The 26921-nt window shown below is 45.8% G+C and overlaps 1 protein-coding gene and 1 pseudogene across 1 annotated transcript; both read right to left on the bottom strand.

Moving 5' to 3' along the window:
- Window positions 1-2383: 2383 nt before the first annotated feature.
- On the bottom strand, window positions 2384-6266 carry LOC135555168 (cAMP-regulated phosphoprotein 19-like). Its single transcript, XM_064987516.1, has 3 exons — window positions 5877-6266; window positions 5185-5307; window positions 2384-2832 (listed from the first exon to the last, which is right to left on the bottom strand). Exons 1-3 carry the CDS (start codon window positions 6204-6206, stop codon window positions 2656-2658), a joined length of 630 nt encoding a protein of 209 aa, XP_064843588.1. The 5' UTR covers window positions 6207-6266; the 3' UTR covers window positions 2384-2655.
- A 6265-nt stretch (window positions 6267-12531) lies between these two features.
- The window catches only part of LOC135556915 (protogenin A-like), a 37514-nt pseudogene continuing 23124 nt past the window's right edge, over window positions 12532-26921 (bottom strand).

Raw genomic sequence — 26921 nt, 5'->3', positions numbered from 1 at the left:
CTTGGCCCATAAGAGCTGGCACTGGCAAGACAGCGTAAACAGATGTGTAACTGGGCTAGGAAGGCATGGGGTGGGATTAGAATTGTAATTAGAAGGATAAAAATCAGATTGTTCTATATTATTACCTCATAATTGAAAATGTCGTTTGGAATATATAGAAGGCAAAACATGTCTAAAATATTGACTTTGTCCTCTCAGATACATGGTGATAGGCTATATACGGTTTCAATCAGTCACCACAGTAGATATATAGGCCCTCTGGAGTACACTTTGCAAAAAATATATATATTTCAACTTCTCATTTTAAAACCACTATCCGAGGACAGTGATCCTCCGAGCAGCAATTTTCCTCAAGTTTCTTTCTGCTTGATTTTCATTCTATGAAGTAATTCAGAAAGCATTTCAGACCACTTACCTTCTTCCGCATTTTGTTAAAGCCTTATTCTAAAATGGATTAAATCGTTTCTCCCCCCCTGATCAATCTACACACAATACCCAATAAAGACAAAGCAAAAATAGGTTTTTAGAAATGTATATAAGCATTCAGACCCTTTACTCAGTACTTTGTTGAAGCACCTTTTGCAGCTGACTACAGCCTTGAGACTTCTTGGGTATGAAGCTACCCCATAATGACTAAGCAAAAACACGTTTTTAGAAATGTTAGCTTCAAGCTTGGCACACGTGTATCTGGGGAGTTTCTCCCATTCTTCTCTGCAGATCCTCTCAAGCTCTGCGTCACGACACAGCTATTTTCAGGTCTCTCCAGAGATGTTCGATTGGGTTCAAGTCCAGGCTCTGGCTGGGCCACACAAGGACACTCAGAGACTTGTCCCGAAGCCACTCCTTTTCTTGGCTATGTGCTTAGGGTTGTTGTCCTGTTGGAAGGTGAACATTCTCCCCAGTCTGAAGTACTGATCACTCTGGAGCAGGTTTTCATCAAGGATCTCTCTGTACTTTGCTCCGTTCATCTTTCCCTCGGTCTGGCTAGTCTCCCAGTCCCTGCCGCTGAAAAACATCCCCACACCAGACGTGACGCTTGGCATTCCATCCCAAAGAGTTCAATCTTGGTTTCATCAGACCAGAGAATCTTGTTTCTGATGGTCTGTCAGTCTTTAGGCAAACTCCCAAGCGGGCTTTCATGTGCCTTTTACTGAGGAGTGGCTTCCGTCTGGCCCCTCTACCATAGAGACCTGATTGATGGAGTGCTGCAGAGATGGTTGTCCTTCTGGAAGGTTCTCTCATCTCCACCGAGGAACTCTGGAGCTCTGTCAAGAGTGACTATCGGGTTCTTGGTCACCTCCGTGACCAAAGCACTTCTCCCCCGATTGCTCAGTTTGGCCAGGTGGCCCTAGGAATTTTATTTAACTAGGCAAGTCAGATAAGAACAAATACTTATTTACAATGATGGCCTACCCCGGGCCAAACCCGGACGGCGCTGGCCCAATTGTGCGCCGCCCTATGGGACTCCCAATCACGGCCAGATGTGATTCAGCCTGGATTCGAACCAGGGACTGTAGTGACGCCTCTTGCATGGAGATGCAGTGCCTTAGACCGCTGCGTCACACGGGGTTCCAAACCTCTTCCATTTAAGAATGATGGAGGCCACTCTGTTCTTGGGGCCCTTCAATGCTGCAGAAATCGTTTGGTACTATTTCCCCAGATCTGTGCATCGACACAATCCTGTCTTGGAGCTCTCCAGAAAGTTGTTTCAACCTCATGGCATGTTTTTGCTCTGACATGCACTTTCAACTGTGGGACATTATATAGACAGGTGTGCGCCTTTCCAAATCATGTCCAATCAATTGAATTTACAACAGATGGACTCCAATCAAGTTCTAGAAACATCTCAAGGATGATCAATGGAAACAGGATGCACCTGAGCTTAACTTATGTAAATAAGGTATTTCGGTTATTTTTTATACATTTGCAAAAGTTCTATAAACTCATTTCCACTTGTCATTATGGGGTATTGTGATGTCATTATGGGGTATTGTGATGTCATTATGGGGTATTGTGTGTAGATTGATGAGGGCTTTTAAAAATCCATTTTAGAATAAAGCTGTAACGTAACAAAATGTGGGAAAGGGGTCTGAATACTTCCTGAATGCTCTGTATGTAGAAGGTGCAGGAATGAAAGAAAGGGGCCAGAAGACAGAGGCCTAGTAGAAGTAATTGGCTCCCTAACCCTTACCAATGGCCACACCCCTATCCTTGGCTCCCTACCCCTTCCCCTTGGTTCTCTACCCCTTGGCTCTCTACCCCATAGCTCCCTACCCCTCTGCCCCATGGCTCCCTATCCCTTCCTCTTGGTTCTCTACCCATGTCCCCCCCCCCTACCTCTTCCCCTTGGCTACCCATGTCTCCCTACCCCCCCTCCCTACCTCTTCCCCTTGGGGGGCCCCCCCTACCTCTTCAATGTTTGAACAAATGTGAGGAATATGGAGGAAGGGCCAGCAAAATATGCATGCATTGAAGGGTTAGTGCCAAGCGGTAGACATAGGGAACTAATTGAGACCGGCTCAGAGAGAACAAGAGCGAGCGATGGAATGGTAACAGAACAAAACAGTTCCAAGGTTCCTAGTTCCATGGTTCCTAGTTCCATGGTTCCTAGTTCCATGGTTCCTAGTTCCATGGTTCCTAGTTCCATCAACCCACTCAGCCAGCCAGTTTGCTAGCCACGATAGAGGGCTTCCTCTGGGGGATGTCCTGGGGTGTGGGGATGTGGTCCCCGGTTATCTCTGCCTTCTCAGCCGGCGTCACTGCAGGGAGCTGCTGCTTGTTCTTCACCTTAGCCTTGGCCATGTTGTAGTCCCCAGAGTCAAAGAACTTTTGCTGTAGACACAAAACAAAAAACACAGATTAGTTATGGTACAGGTCTAAGGATGTGAACCTTTAAAAAATGAAATTGGGATTGTTAACGTTTAGAAAAATTCACTAACCAACATTTTTTTTTTTTAACCAAAATTAAATTCACAGTGCAGTTATCACAACACTACCACTACCAGGTCCAGATCATCATGAAGGGAAACATTTAGATTAAACACCTAATGCAACCATGCTGTAACATTAGTAGGAGAAGGTATGCATCTTTAAAATTATTTGCCATGGATGTAAAGCGCTCTGCGAGTCATCGTCGTTAACAGTTGGGGCGGGGGGGAAGAATGGCTGAGTGAGACAGGGAAGCAACAGCAGTGAAGTTCTGTATGGAAATACCTTGAAAAATTAAATGAGATGGGTGATATGAAATGTGAAATCCTTTGTGAGGAGGAAGTGGGCGACAGTGGCAGTACAGGTGCAATGCTGAAAGGGAGGCACAGCCCGTTGCTGCCAGCAGTGTGATAGGGGACGGAGTGAGAAACATCACAGCGCTGACTCCAGTTGATATGCAGCCATTGTCAAATGATAGAGGATGTCTGCTTCAATGCCCTGATGGCAGACAAGGCCGTCGCAAAGTAAATCACACCCCTCGACTTATTCCACATTTGTGTTACGTTACAGCCTTATTCTAAAATGTATTAAATTGTCCCCCCCCCCCGCCCCCCCATCAATCTACACACAACACCCCAAAATGACAAAGCATAAACAAGTTTTTAGAAATGTTTGCAAATGTAAAAAAATATCACATTTACATAAACATTCAGACGCTATATTCAGTACTTTGTTGAAGCACCTTTTGGCAGCGATTACAGCCTCGAGTCTTCTTGGGTATTTTGGGGGGGGGGGTTCTCCCATTCTTCTCTGCAGATCCTCTCAAGCTCATCGCCACACAGCTATTTTCAGGTCTCTCCCGACTTGTTCGATTGGGTTCAAGTCACCTTTCCCTCGATCCTGACTAGTCTCCCAGTCGCTGCCTCTGAAAAACGTCCCACAGCATGATGCTGCCACCACCAAGCTTCACCGTAGGGAAGGTGCCAGGTTTCCTCCAGACGTGACACTTGGCATTCAGGCCAAAGAGTTTAATCTTGGTTTCATCAGAACAGAGAATCTTGTTTATCATGGTCGGTGTCCTTTAGGTGCCTTTTGGCAAATTCCAAGCAGGCTTTCATGGGCCTTTTACTGAGGAGTGGCTTCCGCCTGGCCACTAACATAAAGGCCTGATTGGTGGAGTGCTGCAGAGATGGTTGTCCTTCTGGAAGGTTCTCCCATCGCCATAGAGGAACACTGGCGCTCTGTCAGAGTGACCATAGCGTTCTTGGTGACCTCCCTGACCAAGGCCCTTCTCCCCTGCTTGCTCAGTTTGGCCAGGCAGCCAGCTCCAGCAAGAGTCTTGGTGGTTCCAAACTTCTTCCTCTGTGCTCTCGGGACCTTCAATGCTGCAGAAATGTTTTGGTACCCTTCCCCAGCTCCTGTCTCAGCTCTACGGATAAATTCCATTGACCTCATTGCTTGATTTTTGCTTTTTATACTATTTTTTGCCTTTATTTAACTTGGTCAAGTCAGTTAAGAGTTAGTCACCCCCCCTCCCCTCAACAGTCTTTACTCTGCCTGCTGCTCCGTCTATAGTCACCCCCTGCTCCCCACCCCCTCAACAGTCTTTACTCTGCTGCTGCTCACCCCCTCCCCTCAACAGTCTTTACTCTGTCTATAGTCACCCCCCCCTCCCCTCAACAGTCTTTACTCTGCTGCTGCTCCGTCTATAGTCACCCCCCCTCCCCTCAACAGTCTTTACTCTGCTGCTGCTCCGTCTATAGTCACCCCCCCTCCCCTCAACAGTCTTTACTCTGCCTCCACCCCAATGGACATGTATTCATCACTGCTACAGTTATTGTGATGCAGACAGTGCTATTTCTATTGTTTTGTTTTTTTTAAATTACCATTTTATTTATTTTAATTTAATTTAATGCTGTATGTTGGAGCTCAGAGCCTACATGTATTTTTTATTTACCCAGGCAAGTCAGTTTAGAACAAATTCTTATTTACAATGAGGGCCAACCCCAGTCAAACCCGGACGAGGCTGGGCCAATTGTGCGCCGCCCTATGGAACTCCCAATCACGGTCAGTTGTGAGACAGCCTGGATTCGAACCAGGGTGCCTGTAGTGACACCTCTAGCACTGAGATAAAAGTCCTTAAGACCACTGCTCCACTCTCAGGAGCCCAATGTACCCTGCAATCACACGTGCAACCCTGTACATGTGACTATTAAACAATGAATCGCTCTGAAGAAGGAAAAAAAAAAAACATACCCCTTTCTGAAGGCGTTTCCGGAGCAGGTCAGAGCCCCCAGGTTTGGCTCCAAGATGAGGGTACCTGGCCTTCAGTTTCACCTCCTCTGCCTTCTCTGGAGTGATGACATTATCATCAATCTCCTGTGTTGGCGGAAGAACACACAATACACAGTATAAACACGCATGGAGAGACAAGTTATGATGTAACGTTAGGTCAGGCAGCAATATAGTTGTATCAATCTCGTGGTTGACAAGTCATGGTTAGTTTAACTACTAGCTGTGATTCTCAGAGAAACGGATGTCCTTTGGTTTGATTATCTAATGGTTGGGGTTAGTTTACTAGCAATCAGCTAGTAAGCAGCAGTGTAGCAGCAGTGTGGCAACAAAAAAAGTAGCTTAGCGGCCAGCATGAACGCACGTAGACAAAACAATATGGACAATATATAGTTAGCTAGCTGGTTAGCTAACTAGCGGTAAATTGAGAAAGACTTGTGTTGGTAGTTAACTTTAACGCGCTATAACTCATCTTGATAACTAAAATAATGATTATGCACGGCGATGACACATTTGAAATACACTAACCAAGTTGCTAGCTAATTAAAATGCTGCTTAGACATCCATATTTGACCATTATCATGGCTAGCAAGCTACTGGCAATGTAGCATTAGCATTAGCCTAGCTTGTTAGCATCATAATAATTCAAATCTGACCTGCTGTTCCTTGTGGGTTGCCTCATCGATGGAGGGCCTTCTTCCTTCAATCTCCTCGGACATGGCAAGAAACAAAAAAAGTATGTAAATATCAGATTTTCTACAAAACTGACGCGAGGTTAAACTTTCACACCAACAAAACTGCAGTGCAGATACAGCACACATATATATATGGCTAGCCCATACAACAATGGCCGTATGTTTGAACTGGGTCGCACCACTCTCTAAAGTGGCTCCCTCACTTTTTCCCCCTCTGTGTTGCAGCAGATTGAACGTCGTAAAACACGAGACGGTGGGGGAAGCTCCGGGGCCGTTGGAATATATAACCATTGAACCCTTTCTTCTTCAAAGTAATCCCCAAAACGTATGTTTATAGTGAGCAACACATAATTAGATGGGCAGTATTTATGTTAAATGCATTTGAAATATAGAGTCCCTGTCAAAAGTTTGGACACACCTACTCATTCAAGGCCTTTCCTTTATTTTCACTGTTTTCTACATTGTAGAATAATAGTGAAGATGTCAAAACTATGAAATAACACATACGGAATCATGTAGTAACCAAAAAAAGTGTTCAATAAATCAAAATATATTTTATATTTGAGATTCTTCAAAGTAGCCACCGGTTGCATTGCACACTCTTAGCATTCTCTCAACCAGCTTCATGAGGTAGTCATCTGGAATGCATTTCAATTAACAGGTGTGCCTTGTTAAAAGTTCATTTGTGGAATTTAATTTCTTCTTAATGTGTTTGAGCCAATCAGATGTGTTGTGACAAGGTTTGGGTGGTATAAAGAAGATAGGCCTATTTGGTAAAAGACCAGGTCCATATTATGGCAAGAACAGCTCAAATAAGCAAAGAGAAACGACAGTCCATCATTACTTTAAGACATTCAATGCGGAAAATGTAAAGAACTTTGAAAGTGTCTTCAAGTGCAGTCGCAAAAACCATCAAGTGCTATGATGAAACTGGCTCTCATGAGGACCGCCACAGGAATGGAAGACCCAGAGGTACCTCTGCTGCAGAGGATAAATTCATTAGAGTTACCAGCCTCAGAAATCAGTAATTAACTGACCCTCAGATTGCACCTCACAGAGTTCAAGTAACAGACACATCTCAACATCAACTGTTCAGAGGAGACTGCGTGAATCAGACCTTCATGGTCAAATTGCTCCAAAGAAACCACTAAAGGACACCAATAAAAAAAAAAGATACTTGCTTGAGTCAAGAAACACGAGCAATGGACATTAGACCAGTGGAAATGTGTCCTTTGGTCTGATGAGTCCAAATTGGAGATTTTTGGCTCAAACCGCCATGTTTTTGTGAGTCGCAGAGTAGATCGAACGGATGATCTCGGAATGTGTATCCCACAGTGACGCATGGAGGAGGAGGTGTTATGTTGTGGGGGTGCTTTGCTGGTGACACTGTCAGTGATTTTATTTAGAATTCAAGGTACACTCAACCAGCAAGGCTACCACAGCATTCTGCAGCGAAACGCAATCTGGTTTGCGCTTAGTGGGACTATCATTTGTTTATCAACAGGACAATGACCCAAAACACACCTCCAGACTGTGTAAGGGCTATTTGAAAAGCAGCCAAAAAGTGCTCAGCATGTGGGAACTCCTTCAAGACTGTTGGAAAAGCATTCCTCATGAAGCTGGTTGAGAGAATGCCAGAGTGCAAAGCTGTCATCAAGGCAGAGGGTGGCTACTTTGAAGAATCTAAAATCTATTTAGATTTGTAGAACACTTCTTTGGTTACTACATGATTGATTCCATATGTGTTATTTCATAGTTTTGATGTCTTCACTATTATTACATTTTTTTGAAAATAGTACAAATAAAAGAAAAACCCTTGAATGAGTAGGTGTCCAAACTATTGACTGGTACTGTATATACATTTTTAACATAATGCCACTTTGACGGTTAAACTAAGGCCATGAGTCGTTTATAAATTATATTCTTCAAGAATAAATGGGCATATATTATTAATTTACAAGTCCAAAAATGGATGTAGCAACTGAGGATTTTAGCTTTAATTTAAGGATCTTCCCCCTTTTGAAAATGTTGATGAGACAATCCTGTAGCCCTGAAGCAAGGACATCCATATGTAACAGATGTGAAACGGCTAGCTTAGTGAGCAGTGCGCGCTAAATAGCGTTTCAATCGGTGACGTCACTTGCTCTGTGACCTTGAAGTAGTAGTTCCCCTTTGCTCTGCAAGGGCCGTGGCTTTTGTGGAGCGATGGGTAACGATGCTTCGTGGGTGACTATTGTTGACGTGTGCAGAGGGTCCCTGGTTCGCGCCCGGGTCGGAGCGAGGGGACGGTATAAAGTTATACTGTTACACATATTCTTGGCACCATTTGAAAATAAACACTTTGAAGTTTGTGGAAATGTGAAAGGAATATAGGAGAATATAACACAATAGATCTGGTAAAAGAAAATACAAAAAAATTAACTTTATTTTGTATTTTTTTGTACCATCATCTTTGAAATGCAAGAGAAAGTCCATAATGTATTATTCCAGCCCAGGTGCAATTTAGATTTTGGCCACTAGATGGGAACAGTATATGTGCAAAGTTTTAGACTTACAGTGAACCATTGCATTTTTGTTCAAAATGTTGTATCAAGACTGCCTAATTTGTGCCTAAATGTGCCTAATTTGTTAATGAACAACTTTTCATGTCCAAAATTGTGCACTCTCCTCAAACAATATCATGGCATTATTTCACTGTAATAGCTACTGTAAATTGGACAGTGCAGTTAGATTAACAAGAATTTAAACTTTCTGCCAATATCAGATATGTCTATGTCCTGGGAAATGTTCTTGTAGCGTACAACCACATGCTAATTGCATTAGCCTACGTTAGCTCACCCATCCCATGGACAGGACACCAATCCCGAAGAAGATTTATTTAACAATTCACCGATTACCTATTTATATCTGCTGAAATTTGAATTGAAAATTTGTTTACACTGCAAATAATTTTTCCACAAAAAAATAGGGCAACTATGGGCTTTGGTCAAAAGTAGTGCAGCCTATTCCCCATTGGCCCTGGTAAAAAGTAGTGCACTCTTTTCCCCATTGGCCCTGGTCAAAAGTAGTGCACCCTATCCCCCATTGGCCCTGGTCAAAAGTAGTGCACTACACCTGGAATAGGGTGCTATTTGGGACCGAGCCTTACATCCACATATCAATCAATGCTGTATACTGTGTTTTTTTTATTTTTACATTGAGGTGAATCAATGTCCTCATTATATCTCCTCCACATCAACTGAGAATTACAAAACACAACAGCACCACTGCACCAGACTGGAATAGTTTTTTAGGAACAGTTTTATTCAAATGATGAGACAATCTTGAGAGGACCAAACAGTTTGGCTTGTGCATTGTAACACAGAAACACCTTTGTTTTAACAATTGAGAGAAAAAAATACAAAATGATATGGTATGGTAAATATGCATTACAAAAGCAGGAAATTATAACAAAAAAATGAGCCAAATAATAAAAATAAGCAACACATTCAAAATGTTCAATTGGTGTCCCGCAATGGCAAAAGGCTACAGGCTCACTGACTAACCTGCCACTGGCACAGGCTTTGAAATCACAGACAGAGGGAAAATAGCCCAATCTTTTCTTATATCCATCTATGAAAAATATGCGTTAACACTCAATAAAATTATCCTAAAAGAACAAAACAACAAATGTTTTAAAAGTCCCAAAGTTAACTTTTAAGTTCTTTAAGGTGAAATCTCTTGAAAAATAATCATATCGACAACTTAACGGAACACTTTTTGACCTCTCAAGCTGCTAAAAAAAAAATGGAACTTGGCACCACAAAGAATCGACTATAAAATGCCCTTTCCAGTGAATCAAAATCCTAGAAACATATCACATTATGCAAATACTGTTATGTAAAAAAAAAATCAAAACTATAAATAAAAATAACTAATGAATAAACAACGGTGACTTTAAATTATTCTTTGGTTAAGATGAATTTCTTTTCAAAGATATAAAACTTGATTATGTTGCTCTTCACACAGTCGTTATCGATTTGACAATCCTTGTCGTATTGTCACACTGAAATATAGAATATAGTAATTGCCAGGTTAGAATACCGAATATCGTAGTTGCCAGGTTAGAATCTGGTTGATGGATGAAAAATCCCCCGAAAATTTAAAAAAACATCATCCACCTACTATCACTGTTAATACACTGACTGGATTCTTTGGTCCTGTGTGAGTAGCAAATACTATCAGGGTTGGACTCAATTCCATTCCAATTCAATCAATTCTGGAAGTTAACAAAAATTCTAAATGCCAACTTTGCTCATTGAAAAGGCATTGGAATTGGAATGTCAGTTTACTCCCATAATTGACATTTGAAATGGAACAGATCCCAACCCTGGCTTCAAATGACATCATTCCAAGGATCAATCGGAAGTCCTCCCATCTGATCTATCTGAAGGACTCTTTGGCATCTAATAGCACATGTGTGTCACCTGCTTTTAGCATCAATGATCTAGATAGAAGGCATCTGATAGCACCCCACAGGGCACAGACGTCAGTTCAACGTCTAGTTTTGAATGACATCTGGTTGAGTTGTCAACTAACATGTATTCAACATGAAATCAACAAACAAAAAAATGTTGCTATGTTATTGGACTTAGGATAAAGCTGAAAAAATATGAAATTGTCTTTACAGTGATGACTTTTTTTCAAATCCAATCCGTTTTTCACGTTGATTCAATGTTATCACATTGCATTTTTTTTGTTGTTGAAATGACGTGGAAACAACATTGATTGAATCAGTTTTTGCTCAGTGGGACATCTGTGCCACTGCCACGTTTAGTATCAGTGATTTAGATAGAATGCAAACGGAGAACAATCGTCTGAAAGACAAAGAGTTAAAGCTTTCAACCAGGTATAAAACTCGTCTTGAAATGTACAATAAGAAATGCATTCAACTCAAAGAGGAATAGACATACACTCTTATGAAAAAGGGTTCCAAAAGGGTTCTTTGGCTGTCCTCATAGGTTAACCCTTTTTGGTTTAAGGTAGAACCCTTTTGAGTTCCGTGTAGAACCCTTTTGAGTTCCGTGTAGAACCCTTTTGAGTTCCGTGTAGAACTCTGTGGAAACGGTTGTACATGGAACCCATGATTTTGGCATAGTCTGTATGCCTATTGCATGTAGAATTTGTTGTTGTTGTTGCTCTTCAGGTTTTGTTTACTTATAGGCGAACAACTCTTTCTTTGGATCTCTATATCTACGATCATCTGCAAAGCCCTTTTCCATGTTATACGGCCATTTTAAAGCTTTTAAGGTCGGGTGCACTGGAAATGCCAGTTGAATGTTTATTTTTGGTTACTTTATCTTACTCAAATAGAGAATGATGATATCTAATGGACTTAAATGGTAAAACTATACTGAAAAGACTCATCATTCAAAACTTAAAAAGCTTTTCCAACCTTGTAAAAAACAACTAATAATTAAAAAGGAATTTTCACAAATCTTCAAAACAAATTAAGCCTAAATAATTCCTGCAGGATATTAATGCAGGTAAGAAGAAATGTCTTTTAAATGTTTTCAACTTCATTCCCTGAGTTACGGGGAAATATTGCACAATACACTGTTAAGATGAGGTAGTACTATATACAGTACTGCACAATATACCGTTAAGATGAGGTAGCACTATATACAAATCAGAGTCACTGAGGTAGACAATCAGCAATGAGGGGTCACCAACTACACCCTCTACTTCAGAGGAAGAAATAAATCTATATTAAACATATTAGAAAATGTATCACAAAAGCAATACATTTTTTTTTTTTTACATTCTTTTGAACATTCATTTTTGGTGTGAGCTTTGGTTTAGAACAGACATTACATTTACATTTAAGTCATTTAGCAGACGCTCTTATCCAGAGCGACTTACAAATTGGTGAATTCACCTTCTGACATCCAGTGGAACAGCCACTTTACAATAGTACATTAAGGACTCATTTCCCCCTGGACACAGATTAGGCCGGGTCCTGTACAAAGAAGCCACTTTGAATGGAGAATATCACTCAACATGCTTTTCAGGATACCATAGCATACCTGTCACCAATCCAGGACAAGGCTTGTGTAAAAAACAAAGACCGAACAGACACACAGACGAAAACCAGACAGACTGAAAATGAGCTTAAAATGAAACAGGAAAACAACAACATTCATTTAGACCTGAAGAAAATACCTGTTTCCTCCTCAATCTTCCAACTTCCTGATCCCTCTTCATAACTCCTCGTATGTTCCATGCCCAAGGACCTGTTGTCAGGAGGCCACGAAGGGGGGGAAGTGGGCAGCTTCAGCTGTCGATAAGTCACATTCAGGCTGGGTAGTCTATCGTCAGGAGGAGCCTGCTGACTGGACGGTGGCCTGGACAGGATAAGCAGCTTCCTCAGCCGAGAGGAAACGGGGACGTGAGGACCGCTGGACAGTGTCATGATCAGGCCGGTGGAGGTGATGATGGTAAGGGTTGGGCTTGGTGTCGTCACCTCAGATTCCACTTTAAAACCAGGATTTCCTTCTTCCTCCACTTCTAAAAACACTCTTCATCCTCTGGAGTTGAGCTGTCATCCAACTCTGACCCGAAGGACAGATGCCTGGAATTACGGCCCGAACGCATCTGTGGACGGGTTACTCGTTCTCACCGGAGTCTCCTGTCTCATGGCTTCCTTCGCTGGTCTCAGTGGTCCCAGAGCTGCTTCCCCACTGCTACCCACAGAGCGCTGTAAGCCCCCTAGTGGTCCAAACAGGATCTGCAGGCTGGAAGGCTGGAGGGGCGGAGCGTCTACCTTTTCCTCGTAACACAGCGCGGTCTTCCCTGCCTTGTACAGACACACTCTGTTCTCAGCCTAGAGATAGAGGAGAGGAGGAGATTTTTTGATATTTGTTTGTTTGTCATTGTATAACAATACTCCACTCTAAACTATACCGAACCAAAATATAAACACAACATGTAAAGTGTTGGTTCTATGTTCCACGAGCTGAAATAAAAGATCCCAGAAATGTTCCATACACACAAGCTTATTTCTCTCAAATGTTGTGCACAAATTTGTTTACATCCCTGTTACTGAGCATTTCTCCTTTACTAAGATAATCCATCCACCTGACAGGTGTGGCATATCAAGAAGCTGAATAAACAGCATGATCATTACACAGGTGCACCTTGTGCTGGGGGACAATAAAAGGCCACTCTTAACATGTTCAGTTTGTCACACAACACAATGCCACCGATATCTAAAGTTTTGAGGGAGCATGCAATTGGCATGCTGACTGCAGGAATGTCCACCAGAGCTGTTGCCAGAGAATTTAATATTAATTTCTCTACCATAAACTACCTCCAACGTCATTTTAGAGAATTTGGCAGCCGCAGACCAAGTGTAAGCGCGCCAGCCCAGGACCTCCACATCCTGCAGGATCGTCTGAGACCAGCCACCCTTGACAGAGGAGTATTTATGTCTGTAATAAAGCCCTTTTGTGAGGAAAAACTCATTCTGATTTGCCATGCCCAGTCCTGCCCAGTCCTGCCCAGTCATGTGAAATCCATAGATCAGGGCCTAATGAATTTATTTCAATTGACTGATTTCCTTATATGAACTATAACTCAGTAAAATTGTTGAAACAGCTGCATGTTGCATTTAAAAATATATATTTTGGTTCAGTATTGATGTTGAGGATAGGCTCTCTAATAGCATCAAGTTCCCATCTGAAGATTTTACCTGGCTTGTATTTGTATTACGTCTCTCCCTCTTGAAGAATTGCCATCTCTTACCGCGGTTGCTGCCATTGACTGGACCTGTTCTACTAATCACCAGGTTAGAACCACCCTGAAACAGAGATATTACAAACAGATAGAGAGGTCTGTTGCTGGTTGCTAAAAAGACATTGACAACCAGCATAAAACCTTAACATGGCATCATAAAGGTTGTCATAGTGATGTCTTAAATACATTCTCATACCACTCCTGGCCTGTGTCTATGGAGCCATGTCTCACCTTGGCATCAATGAAGTGTTGTACCATCACAGGCATCAGGGCCTCTATGTTGTCAGCCTGGTGTTCATTGGCCAGGGCCAAACCAGCATGTGGACCATGGGGTCTCTCACCGTTCACTACGTCCATGATCTTACAGATGGACGATTTCCTATTGGAGTAAAGCGTGGAAGTTAGTGGACAATATGAAATAATCTATTTGAAGAGAGGTCTTTCAAAAATGGCTGATGGAGTAAATGGAATATGAGAAGAAGAAGATTACCATAAAATAAGAAGATTACTATAAAAGAAGAAGAAGATTACCATAAAAGAAGATTACCATAAAAGAAGATTACTATAATAGAAGATTACCATAAAAAAAGATTACCATAAAAAAAGAAGATTACCATAAAAGAAGAAGATTACCATAAAAAAAAGAAGATTACCATAAAAAAAGAAGATTACCATAAAAAAAGAAGATTACCATAAAAAAAGAAGATTACCATAAAATAAGAAGATTACCATAAAAAAAGAAGATTACTATAATAGAAGATTACCATAAAAAAGAAGATTACCATAAAAAAAGATTACTATAAAAGAAGAAGATTACTATAAAAGAAGAAGAAGATTACTATAAAAGAAGAAGAAGATTACTATAAAAGAAGAAGATTACCATAAAAGAAGAAGATTACTATAAAAGAAGAAGATTACTATAAAAGAAGAAGATTACTATAAAAGAAGAAGATTACTATAAAAGAAGATTACTATAAAAGAAGAAGATTACTATAAAAGAAGAAGATTACTATAAAAGAAGAAGATTACTATAAAAGAAGAAGAAGATTACTATAAAAGAAGATTACCATAAAATAAGAAGATTACTATAAAAGAAGAAGATTACTATAAAAGAAGAAGATTACTATAAAAGAAGAAGATTACTATAAAAGAAGAAGAAGATTACTATAAAAGAAGATTACCATAAAATAAGAAGATTACTATAAAAGAAGAAGATTACTATAAAAGAAGATGATTACTATAAAAGAAGATGATTACTATAAAATAAGATTACTATAAAAGAAGAAGATTACTATAAAAGAAGAAGATGATTACTATAAAAGAAGAAGATGATTACTATAAAAGAAGAAGATTACTATAAAATAAGATTACTATAAAAGAAGAAGATGATTACTATAAAAGAAGAAGATGATTACTATAAAAGAAGAAGAAGATTACCATAAAAGAAGAAGTAACCTGAAGTGTCTGAGGAGGATCCGCTGTCTGAATGCCTGGGGCTCTTCCCTCTGTGTCTAGGCCCGGGCCCCAGGGCCAGCTCCACAGTGGTAGAGAAGGGCCCGTCTCCCACCAGGTTGGAGGCAGATATCTTCACCAGGTAGTTACCAGGCTCCAGACGCTCCAGCAGGACCATGGTGTTACTTCCTGTAGGGGGAAGACAGGACTGGTGTTGTGCTGAATAGGACGAGGAAACGTTCCGTGTTGATTTAGTCTGTTCTTTTTACATCGTCTTTTCCAGCACGGTTACAGTAACCATGGTGGATGTGTAACCAGGGCAACCCAGCTCAGCTCAGTTATGTCAAAAAGGGTTTAAGAGATGAGAGGTCAAAATCTAGCTGTCCATACTCACACTTCCTCTGCAGTATTTGCTGGTGTCCATACTCACCCCCTCCCTCTACAGTGTTTGCTAGTGTCCATACTCACCCCCTCCCTCTACAGTGTTTGCTAGTGTCCATACTCACCCCCTCCCTCTACAGTGTTTGCTCCATACACCCCTCCCTCTACAGTATTTGCTGGTGTCCATACTCACCCCCTCCCTCTACAGTGTTTGCTAGTGTCCATACTCACCCCCTCCCTCTACAGTGTTTGCTAGTGTCCATACTCACCCCCTCCCTCTACAGTGTTTGCTAGTGTCCATACTCACCCCCTCCCTCTACAGTGTTTGCTAGTGTCCATACTCACCCCCTCCCTCTACAGTGTTTGCTAGTGTCCATACTCACCCCTCCCTCTACAGTGTTTGCTAGTGTCCATACTCACCCCCTCCCTCTACAGTGTTTGCTAGTGTCCATACTCACCCCCTCCCTCTACAGTGTTTGCTAGTGTCCATACTCACCCCCTCCCTCTACAGTGTTTGCTAGTGTCCATACTCACCCCCTCCCTCTACAGTGTTTGCTAGTGTCCATACTCACCCCTCCCTCTACAGTGTTTGCTAGTGTCCATACTCACCCCTCCCTCCCTCTACAGTGTTTGCTAGTGTCCATACTCACCCCCTCCCTCTACAGTGTTTGCTAGTGTCCATACTCACCCCTCCCTCTACAGTGTTTGCTAGTGTCCATACTCACCCCTCCCTCTACAGTGTTTGCTAGTGTCCATACTCACCCCTCTCCCTCTACAGTGTTTGCTAGTGTCCATACTCCCCCTCCCTCTACAGTGTTTGCTAGTGTCCATACTCCCCCTCCCTCTACAGTGTTTGCTAGTGTCCATACTCCCCCCCTCCCTCTACAGTGTTTGCTAGTGTCCATACTCACCATCCCTCTGCAGTATTTGCCAGTGTCCATACTCACCATCCCTCTGCAGTGTTTGCCAGTGTCCGGCCAGCCAGGCCCTCTGTGAGGCGTACAGGATGGTGTAGTGCGTCACTGCCAGGTTGTTCTCCTCTGGTTCCCTCCAGGAAACCAGGGCTGTGCCGTCCTCAATCAGAGACACCCTCACACCTTCAGGTGGACGACTGGGCGCTGATGAACAGAAAAGGGTCATTTTGAGTCTCTTTAGTTTAAAAGTATCTTGGTCCGTCATCTAGTACGGTCGGCTTTGATTGGTGAGTGTTGTTGTGTGCAGAGGGGTCCTTGGTTGGAGCTCAGCTTGGGGTCGACTGGGAAGGAAGCTACTGTTGATGTCTAATTAACTTTTAAAAAGACTTCTTCATGATCTATAGATAGAGGGCACTTGTTACTCTGGTTACCCTTCAGATGGTAGTCAGAGAAAGATCAGAAGATTTGTTTGTTCACCTGCAGGAAGGGTCCTCTGGTGGACAACAGAACTCCAGGGACTGGACAGCTGGTCGGCATGGAGACGCACCACTAACTCATAGCGTGTGTTGGGTTCCAGACCCTGTATCACCACATTCTGATTGGTACTGACGAGGACAATCATGACAGGTTCAAACCAACAACTGTGTCAAAAAAACTAATCTTGATTTTCAGTCTCTTAGAAACTAAGTGTAGAACTAAATTACCACATGTAATATAAAATGTCCAATGATATTGAAAATGACAATGGATAATAGCATAGTAGTAAAGCAATAATCTTTACTATTAAAGTAAAATATTGTTATTTTACCTCAACAGACCCCAGTATACATGTATAAACATCATAAGTGTCTTGAACTTGAGCAGTTCTGTTGCAGAACTGGTCATGAACTCACGTCTGTATGTAGCATATGGCTGATGCATTCATCAGGCCCACAGGTGTGCAGCGAGCTGTGTAGCTAACAACCTGCCCAGAGGCGAAGGCAGGACGGCTCCAACGCAGGTACACCGCCGACGAGCTGTTAACCACCGCACTCACATGGTCCGGGGCTGGAGGGGAGGCCACCGGGCTGGAGGGGAGGCCACCGGGCTGGAGGCTGGGTCACCGGGTGATCTCGGATCGCTACAAGACACACACACACAGACGCACACACACACACGCACGGACACACGCACGGACACACACACGCACGCACGGACACACGCACGGACACACACGCACGCACGGACGGACACACGCACGGACACACGCACGGACACACGCACACGGACACACACACACGGACACACACACACGGACACGCACGGACACACGCACGGACACACGCACACACACAGACACGCACACACACACACGCACACAGACACACACACACGCACACAGACACACACACAGACGCACATATTTTTTTTAGTCACAACTAGAAAGGGTACATTTTCTGAAGAAAATGTGTGTGCTTTCTTCAAATCAAATTTTACTGGTCACATACACATGGTTAGCAGATGTTAATGCGAGTGTAGCGAAATGCTTGTGCTTCTAGTTCCGACAATGCAGTAATAACCAACGAGTAATCTAACCTTCAGCTGTCTAGAAGTCTTTTTTTTTTTAATGGTAGTGGGAGATGCGTTAGAGGCCAATGTAGATATTCAGGATGAACAGAAGCTGAAACAGATCAATAGTTAGAATTGATCTGATTCCTTTGTGTACTTACACACACATCCTGGGGTGCTGAGAGTCTGGTCGGCCTGGTAACCATCTCCTACAAGGCTTAATGCCAACAGTTTCACCTGATACTTCCTCCTTGGGTCTGGAAATCAATCAATTGTAGATTAATAAATAACATAAGTGTAAATAAATGTTCTGTTTATTATCAACTGAACACCATAATAGCTTAAAACAACTGGTCTCACGAAATGCTGAGATGTCCACTATCAGTCACAATCAATCAATCAAATGTATAGCCCTTTATAAAGCCCTTCTTACATAAACTGATGTCACAAAGTGCTGTACAGAAACCCAGCCTAAAACCCCAAACAGCAAGCAGTGCAGGTGTAGATGACATCTATCATCCCAATGGAGGAGTAGATGACATCTATCATCCCAATGGAGGAGTAGATGACATCTATCATCCCAATGGAGGAGTAGATGACATCTATCATCCCAATGGAAGAGTAGATGACATCTATCATCCCAATGGAAGAGTAGATGACATCTATCATCCCAATGGAAGAGTAGATGACATCTATCATCCCAATGGAAGAGTAGATGACATCTATCATCCCAATGGAAGAGTAGATGACATCTATCATCCCAATGGAAGAGTAGATGACATCTATCATCCCAATGGAAGAGTAGATGACATCTATCATCCCAATGGAAGAGTAGATGACATCTATCATCCCAATGGAAGAGTAGATGACATCTATCATCCCAATGGAAGAGTAGATGACATCTATCATCCCAATGGAAGAGTAGATGACATCTATCATCCCAATGGAAGAGTAGATGACATCTATCATCCCAATGGAAGAGTAGATGACATCTATCATCCCAATGGAAGAGTAGATGACATCTATCATCCCAATGGAAGAGTAGATGACATCTATCATCCCAATGGAGGAGTAGATGACATCTATCATCCCAATGGAAGAGTAGATGACATCTATCATCCCAATGGAAGTAGATAGATGACATCTATCATCCCAATGGAGGAGTAGATGACATCTATCATCCCAATGGAGAAGAGTAGAGGAGTAGATTACATCTATCATCTATCATCCTAATGGAGGAGTAGATTACATCTATCATCCCAATGGAGGTGTAGATTACATCCATCATCCTAATGGAGGTGACATCTATCATCCATCCTAATGGAGGAGTAGATTACATCTATCATCCTAATGGAGGTGTAGATTACATCCGTCATCCTAATGGGGGAGTAGATTACATCTATCATCTATCATCCTAATGGAGGTGTAGATTACATCCGTCATCCTAATGGAGGAGTAGATTACATCCATCATCCTAATGGGGAGTAGATTACATCTATCATCTATCATCATCCGTCATCCTAATGGAGGAGTAGATTACATCCATCATCCTAATGGGGGAGTAGATTACATCCATCATCCTAATGGAGGAGTATCATCCATCATCCTAATGGAGGAGTAGATTACATCCATCATCCTAATGGAGGAGTAGATTACATCCATCATCATCATCCATCATCCTAATGGAGGAGTAGATTACATCCATCATCATCATCCATAATGGAGGAGTAGATTACATCTATCATCCAATGGAGGAGTATTACATCTATCATCCTAATGGAGGAGTAGATTACATCTATCATCCTAATGGATTTACATCCATCATCCTATCATCCTATCCTAATGGAGGAGTAGATTACATCTATCATCCAATGGAGGAGTAGATTACATCTATCATCCTAATGGAGAAGTAGATTTTATCCATCATCCTAATGGAGGAGTAGATTACATCTATCATCTATCATCCTAATGGAGGAGTAGATTACATCTATCATCTATCATCCTAATGGAGGTGTAGATTACATCCATCATCCTAATGGAGGTGTAGATTACATCTATCATCTATCATCCTAATGGAGGAGTAGATTACATCTATCATCCTAATGGAGGTGTAGATTACATCCGTCATCCTAATGGGGGAGTAGATTACATCTATCATCTATCATCCTAATGGAGGTGTAGATTACATCCGTCATCCTAATGGAGGAGTAGATTACATCCATCATCCTAATGGGGGAGTAGATTACATCCATCATCCTAATGGAGGAGTAGATTACATCCATCATCCTAATGGAGGAGTAGATTACATCCATCATCCTAATGGAGGATTACATCCATCATCCTAATGGAGGAGTAGATTACATCCATCATCCTAATGGAGGAGTAGATTACATCCATCATCCTAATGGAGGAGTAGATTACATCCATCATCCTAATGGAGGAGTAGATTACATCTATCATCCTAATGGAGGAGTAGATTACATCCATCATCCTAATGGAGGAGTAGATTACATCCATCATCCTAATGGAGGTGTAGATTACATCTATCATCCTAATGGAGGAGTAGATTACAGCTATCATCCTAATGGAGGAGTAGATTACAGCTATCATCCTAATGGAGGAGTAGATTACATCTCACAGTCCAGTGTTCAAGGCTGCATGGGATCTCTCTTAATGCGACTCCGTGCAGCCAATAGCAATGTCCGCTTTAGGTATAATGGAGGGGGCCGCTTGTGGATTTGACAGCTCTAATGCAGTTTCACCTCCGACCTCTATGCGGATAACGGCTAAAGCAGATCTGATTTCAAGTTTCCCTTTTCAGTTGAAGGACTAGTCTCCAACAGATTAGGATGACAGTTAAGCGCTGGAGGGTAACGTTAATGCCTTGGTATCTGCTGTGTGTACCCTATTCACACAGAGAGGCTCCCTCGTGTGCCCCTTGACCCCAGTCTATCTATCATATCTTGTCGCAGAGCAGAGAGGAGAGAGCTTTAGAATGAACCCACAGTCTGCCTGTCGACCTTCAGAAACAGAGTTTCTACTGAACCCCGTAACAGACAGTGCTGACTGTCTCTCTTCATCCAAAAATAAATGATCTACTGAAACATGGAGTCCTCGTGCTCTGCTAGATGAACTAGTGCTGCCTTACATCCATGCTGCTACTGCAAAGTCAACTCTTTACAGAGGAGAACATGGCCACTAGGCTGTGCTATACCATATAAACAGTAGAAACAGCAGCTGTGAAGAGGCCAGCTGAAGGGGGGGATTAGGTATATATTTTGTACTCCTATAGAACTATAGAACTACTTTAACTAGTTGTATAGGACTGTTTTGTATATAGAACTATTTTAACTAGTTGTATAGGACTGTTTTGTTTATAGAACTATTTTAACTAGTTGTATATAACCACCATGGCTGGGGGCAGTTCCATTTCAATTAATTCATTTCAGGAAGTAAACTCAAATTTCAGTTCTCTCATTGAAAAGCATTGATGAAAATTGGGATTGCAATTTCTGTTTACTTTCTGACCCAACCTCTGCTAACCACATGAGTAGGATTCTGCAACAAATCAATTAAAAAAAAATTATTGGTAGGAAATAGACAAAATACCAAACAAGGTTTATATAGTTACAACAAGTTAGTACCCTTTGGCTTAAAAACAATGCAATTTAATTCAGCGTCTTTCACTTTGAAACCCACCAACGTCATGGTCACCACCTCGTAAATAACGCTGTATTTAAGGGAGCATTAAGGATTCGTTTCAGATCTCTTGGTGTGAAAGGTTAGGTTCTGGGTATTGACCATTGGAGAGGGGTGGAGGGAGGTGGTGTGTCCAGGTCTGTTGTGTGCTGGTGGGGAATGGTGGCCAGGGGGCTCGGTTGGGGCAGGGGGGCCAGGGGGCTCGGTTGGGCCAGGGGGGCCAGGGGGCTCGGTTGGGGCAGGGGGGCCAGGGGGAGCATTCAGTTGCTGGGATCCAGGGCCCCTGGGACCGGGGGGGAGGGGTGACTAGGGTCAGGGGTCACAGAAGGAATCTGGGCTTCAGGATTGTGGGAGAGGAGAAGAGAGGAGAAGAGCAGAAGAGAGGAGAAAAGAGGAGGAGTGGAGAGAAGGGCCCCTTTGTTTCAACTCCTCAGTAACTTCTGTTCCACCTGGCTACCCCTCCACCATTCTACCCTCCTCCTGGCTGCCCCTCCACCCTTCTACCCTCCTCCTGGCTGCCCCTCCACCCTTCTACCCTCCTCCTGGCTGCCCCTCCACCTGGCTGCCCCTCCACCCTTCTACCTACCCTCCACCTGGCTGCCCCTCCACCCTTCTACCCTCCTCCTGGCTGCCCCTCCACCCTCCACCTGGCTGCCCCTCCACCCTCCACCTGGCTGCCCCTTCCACCTGGCCTCCACCTGGCTGCCCCTCCACCCTCCACCTGGCTGCCCCTCCACCCTCCACCTGGCTGCCCCTCCACCCTCCACCTGGCTGCCCCTCCACCCTTCCCCTCCCCCTCCACCTGGCTGCCCCTCCACCCTCCACCTGGCTGCCCCTCCACCCTCCACCTGGCGGCCCCTCCACCTGGCGGCCCCTCCACCTGGCTGCCCCTCCACCATCCACCTGGCTGCCCCTCCACCATCCACCTGGCTGCCCCTCCACCCTTCTGTCCCTCCACGCTCCACCTGGCTGCCCCTCCACCCTTCTGTCCCTCCCCCCTCCACCTGGCTGCCCCTCCACCCTTCTGTCCCTCCCCCCTCCACCTGGCTGCCCCTCCACCCTTCTGTCCCTCCCCCCTCCACCTGGCTGCCCCTCCACCCTTCTTTCCCTCCACCTGGCTGCCCCTCCACCCTCCACCTTGCTGCCCCTCCACCCTTCTACCTACCCTCCACCTGGCTGCCCCTCCACCCTTCTACCTACCCTCCACCTGGCTTCCCCTCCACCCTCCACCTGGCTCCCCTCCACCCTCCACCTGGCTGCCCCTCCACCTGGCTGCCCCTCCACCTGGCTGCCCCTCCACCATCCACCTGGCTGCCCCTCCACCATCCACCTGGCTGCCCCTCCACCCTCCACCTGGATGCCCCTCCACCCTCCACCTGGCTGCCCCTCCTCCCTCCACCTGGCTGTCCCCCACCTCCCCCTCCACCTGGCGGCCCCTCCACCATCCACCTGGCTGCCCTCCACCATCCACCTGGCTGCCCCTCCACCCTTCTGTCCCTCCACGCTCCACCTGGCTGCCCCTCCACCCTTCTGTCCCTCCCCCCTCCACCTGGCTGCCCCTCCACCCTTCTGTCCCTCCCCCCTCTACCTGGCTGCCCCTCCACCCTTCTGTCCCTCCCCCTCCAACTGGCTGCCCCTCCACCCTCCCCTCCACCCTCCACCTGGCTGCCCCTCCACCCTGCTGCCCCTCCACCCTTCTACCTACCCTCCACCTGGCTGCCCCTCCACCCTTCTACCTACCCTCCACCTGGCTGCCCCTCCACCTGGCTCCCCTCCACCTGGCTCCCCTCCACCCTCCACCTGGCTGCCCCTCCACCTCCACCTGGCTGCCCCTCCACCTGGCTGCCCCTCCACCATCCACCTGGCTGCCCCTCCACCATCCACCTGGCTGCCCCTCCACCCTTCTGTCCCTCCACCCTCCACCTGGCTGCCCCTCCACCCTTCTGTCCCTCCACCCTCCACCTGGCTGCCCCTCCACCCTCTTTCCCTCCACCTGGCTGCCCCTCCACCTGGCTGCCCCTCCACCTGCCCCTCCACCCGGCTGCCCCTCCACCCTCCACCTGGCTGTCCCTCCACCTGGCTGCCCCTCCACCCTCCACCTGGCTGCCCCTCCACCCTCCACCTGGCTGCCCCTCCACCCTCCACCTGGCTGCCCCTCCACCCTTCTGTCCCTCCCCCTCCACCTGGCTGCCCCTCCACCCTTCTGTCCCCCCCCTCCACCTGGCTGCCCCTCCACCCTTCCCCTCCCCCTCCACCCTTCTGTCCCTCCCCCTCCACCTGGCTGCCCCTCCACCCTGGCTGCCCCTCCACCCTTCTGTCCCTCCCCCCTCCAACTGGCTGCCCCTCCACCCTTCTTTCCCTCCACCCTCCACCTGGCTGCCCCTCCACCCTGCTGCCCCTCCACCCTTCTACCTACCCTCCACCTGGCTGCCCCTCCACCCTTCTACCTACCCTCCACCTGGCTGCCCCTCCACCTGGCTCCCCTCCACCCTCCACCTGGCTGCCCCTCCACCCTCCACCTGGCTGCCCCTCCACCTGGCTGCCCCTCCACCCTCCACCTGGCTGCCCCTCCACCCTCCACCTGGCTGCCCCTCCACCCTTCTGTCCCTCCACCCTCCACCTGGCTGCCCCTCCACCCTTCTGTCCCTCCACCCTCCACCTGGCTGCCCCTCCACCCTTCTGTCCCTCCACCCTCCACCTGGCTGCCCCTCCACCCTTCTTTCCCTCCACCTGGCTGCCCCTCCACCTGGCTGCCCCTCCACCCGGCTGCCCCTCCACCCGGCTGCCCCTCCACCCTCCACCTGGCTATCCCTCCACCTGGCTGCCCCTCCACCCTCCACCTGGCTGCCCCTCCACCCTCCACCTGGCTGCCCCTCCACCCTCCACCTGGCTGCCCCTCCACCCTTCTGTCCCTCCCCCCTCCACCTGGCTGCCCCTCCACCCTTCTGTCCCCCCCCTCCACCTGGCTGCCCCTCCACCCTTCTGTCCCTCCCCCTCCACCCTTCTGTCCCTCCCCCTCCACCTGGCTGCCCCTCCACCCTCCACCTGGCTGCCCCTCCACCCTCCACCTGGCTGCCCCTCCACCCTTCTTTCCCTCCACCCTCCACCTGGCTGCCCCTCCACCCTTCTTTCCCTCCACCCTCCACCTGGCTGCCCCTCCACCCTTCTTTCCCTCCACCCTCCACCTGGCTGCCCCTCCACCCTTCTGTCCCTCCACCCTTCTTTCCCTCCACCCTCCACCCTTCTGTCCCTCCACCCTTCTTTCCCTCCACCCTCCACCTGGCTGCCCCTCCACCCTTCTGTCCCTCCACCCTCCACATCTACCCTCCACCCGGCTGCCCCTTCACCCTTCTACCCTGCACCTGGCTGCCCCTCCACCCTCCTACCCTGCACCTGGCTGCCCCTCCACCCTCCTACCCTGCACCTGGCTGCCCCTCCACCCTCCTACCCTGCACCTGGCTGCCCCTCCACCCTCCTACCCTGCACCTGGCTGCCCCTCCACCCTTCACCTGGCTGTCCCTCCACCTGGCTGCCCCTCCACCCTCCACCTGGCTGTCGCTCCACCCTCCACCTGGCTGTCCCTTCACCTGGCTGTCCCTCCACCCTTCACCTGGCTGTCCCGCCACCTGGCTGTCCCTCCACCCTTCACCTGGCTGTCCCTCCACCCTTCACCTGGCTGTCCCTTCACCCTTGCTGTCCCTTCACCCTTCAGTCTACCTTTCTACTTGTAGACATATAGGCTAGGCCTGGAGGAAGGCTGAGACACAAGTAAGAATAGAATGCAGACAGTTGCCCAGTATGTAATCTTAACTCATCATGAGCATATAACGTTTGATTCCTGTCACGCCCTGACCTTAGAGAGCCATTTATTTCTCTATTTGGTTAAGTCAGGGTGTGATGTGGGGTGGGCATTCTACGTTTAGTTTTTCTGTGATTTTGTATTTCTATGTTTTGGCCGGGTATGGTTCTCAATCAGGGACAGCTGTCTATCGTTGTCTCTGAGTGAGAACCATACTTAGGTAGCCCTTTTTCCACCTGTCTTTGTGGGAAGTTGACTTTGTTTGTGGCACATAGCCCTGAAGCTTCACGGTTGTTTTTGTATTGTTTATTGTTTTTTTGTCAGCGTCATCCTAATAAATAGGAATATGTACGCTCACCACGCTGCGCTTTGGTCCTCTTCATTCGACGGCCGTGACAGTTTCATTCCTAAAACGTTTGATTCATATTTTTTATTTTCACATGTTTTATTTCACCTTTATTTAACCAGGTAGACTAGTTGAGAACACCTTTATTTAACCAGGTAGGCTAGTTGAGAACACGTTTATTTAACCAGGTAGGCTAGTTGAGAACACCTTTATTTAACCAGGTAGGCTAGTTGAGAACACCTTTATTTAACCAGGTAGGGTAGTTGAGAACACCTTTATTTAACCAGGTAGGCCAGTTGAGAACACCTTTATTTAACCAGGTAGACTAGTTGAGAACACCTTTATTTAACCAGGTAGGCCAGTTGAGAACACCTTTATTTAACCAGGTAGGCCAGTTGAGAACACCTTTATTTAACCAGGTAGGCCAGTTGAGAACACCTTTATTTAACCAGGTAGGCCAGTTGAGAACACCTTTATTTAACCAGGTAGGCTAGTTGAGAACAAGTTCTCGTTTACAACTGCGACTTGGCCAAGATAAAGCAAAGCAGTTCGACACACACAACAACACAGAGTTACATAGAATAAACAAACATACAGTCAATAATACAGTAGAAAAAGACATGGCGATTCTCTAATCCAAGTCCAATGTCTCACGACCATAGGTCATAGGTCTGTCCAGCTCTGGCCAATCCCAGGGGGCTGTGGGGTGTGGTGGTAACGTCCCCCTGCCCAGCTGTAGAGGGGGTGCTAATCAGGGTTACGGGTGGGGTGGGGGGAGAGGGGGGGGGGTGGCCAGGGTGTCATAGAGCAGCTCTGGCCCAGCGTCCCTGCAGCTATAGCACAATAGCCAGTGATAATGTATGCAGGCCAGGGATGAGATCCATGGGAAACAGTGGTGGGAAGGACATCTGGGCCCTGACCTCTAATCTCTTGGAGGCTTTGCTGCTCACACAACACTGGGGAGGGGATGGAGAGCCACTGAGGAGGGGACTAGCCTGGTCCCAGATCTGTTGGTGTCGTCTTCTCATTGTGATCATTGTGAAACCAAATGTGATAATGACCATAGGAGTTGGTAAGAAAGCACAAACAGATCT

This window comes from Oncorhynchus masou, chromosome 15 (genome assembly GCF_036934945.1).
Source record: "Oncorhynchus masou masou isolate Uvic2021 chromosome 15, UVic_Omas_1.1, whole genome shotgun sequence".
In the NCBI taxonomy this organism is placed as follows: domain Eukaryota; kingdom Metazoa; phylum Chordata; class Actinopteri; order Salmoniformes; family Salmonidae; genus Oncorhynchus; species Oncorhynchus masou.
The sequence above is the reverse complement of the archived record's forward strand: the minus strand, read 5'-3'. Positions and strand labels throughout refer to the sequence as shown.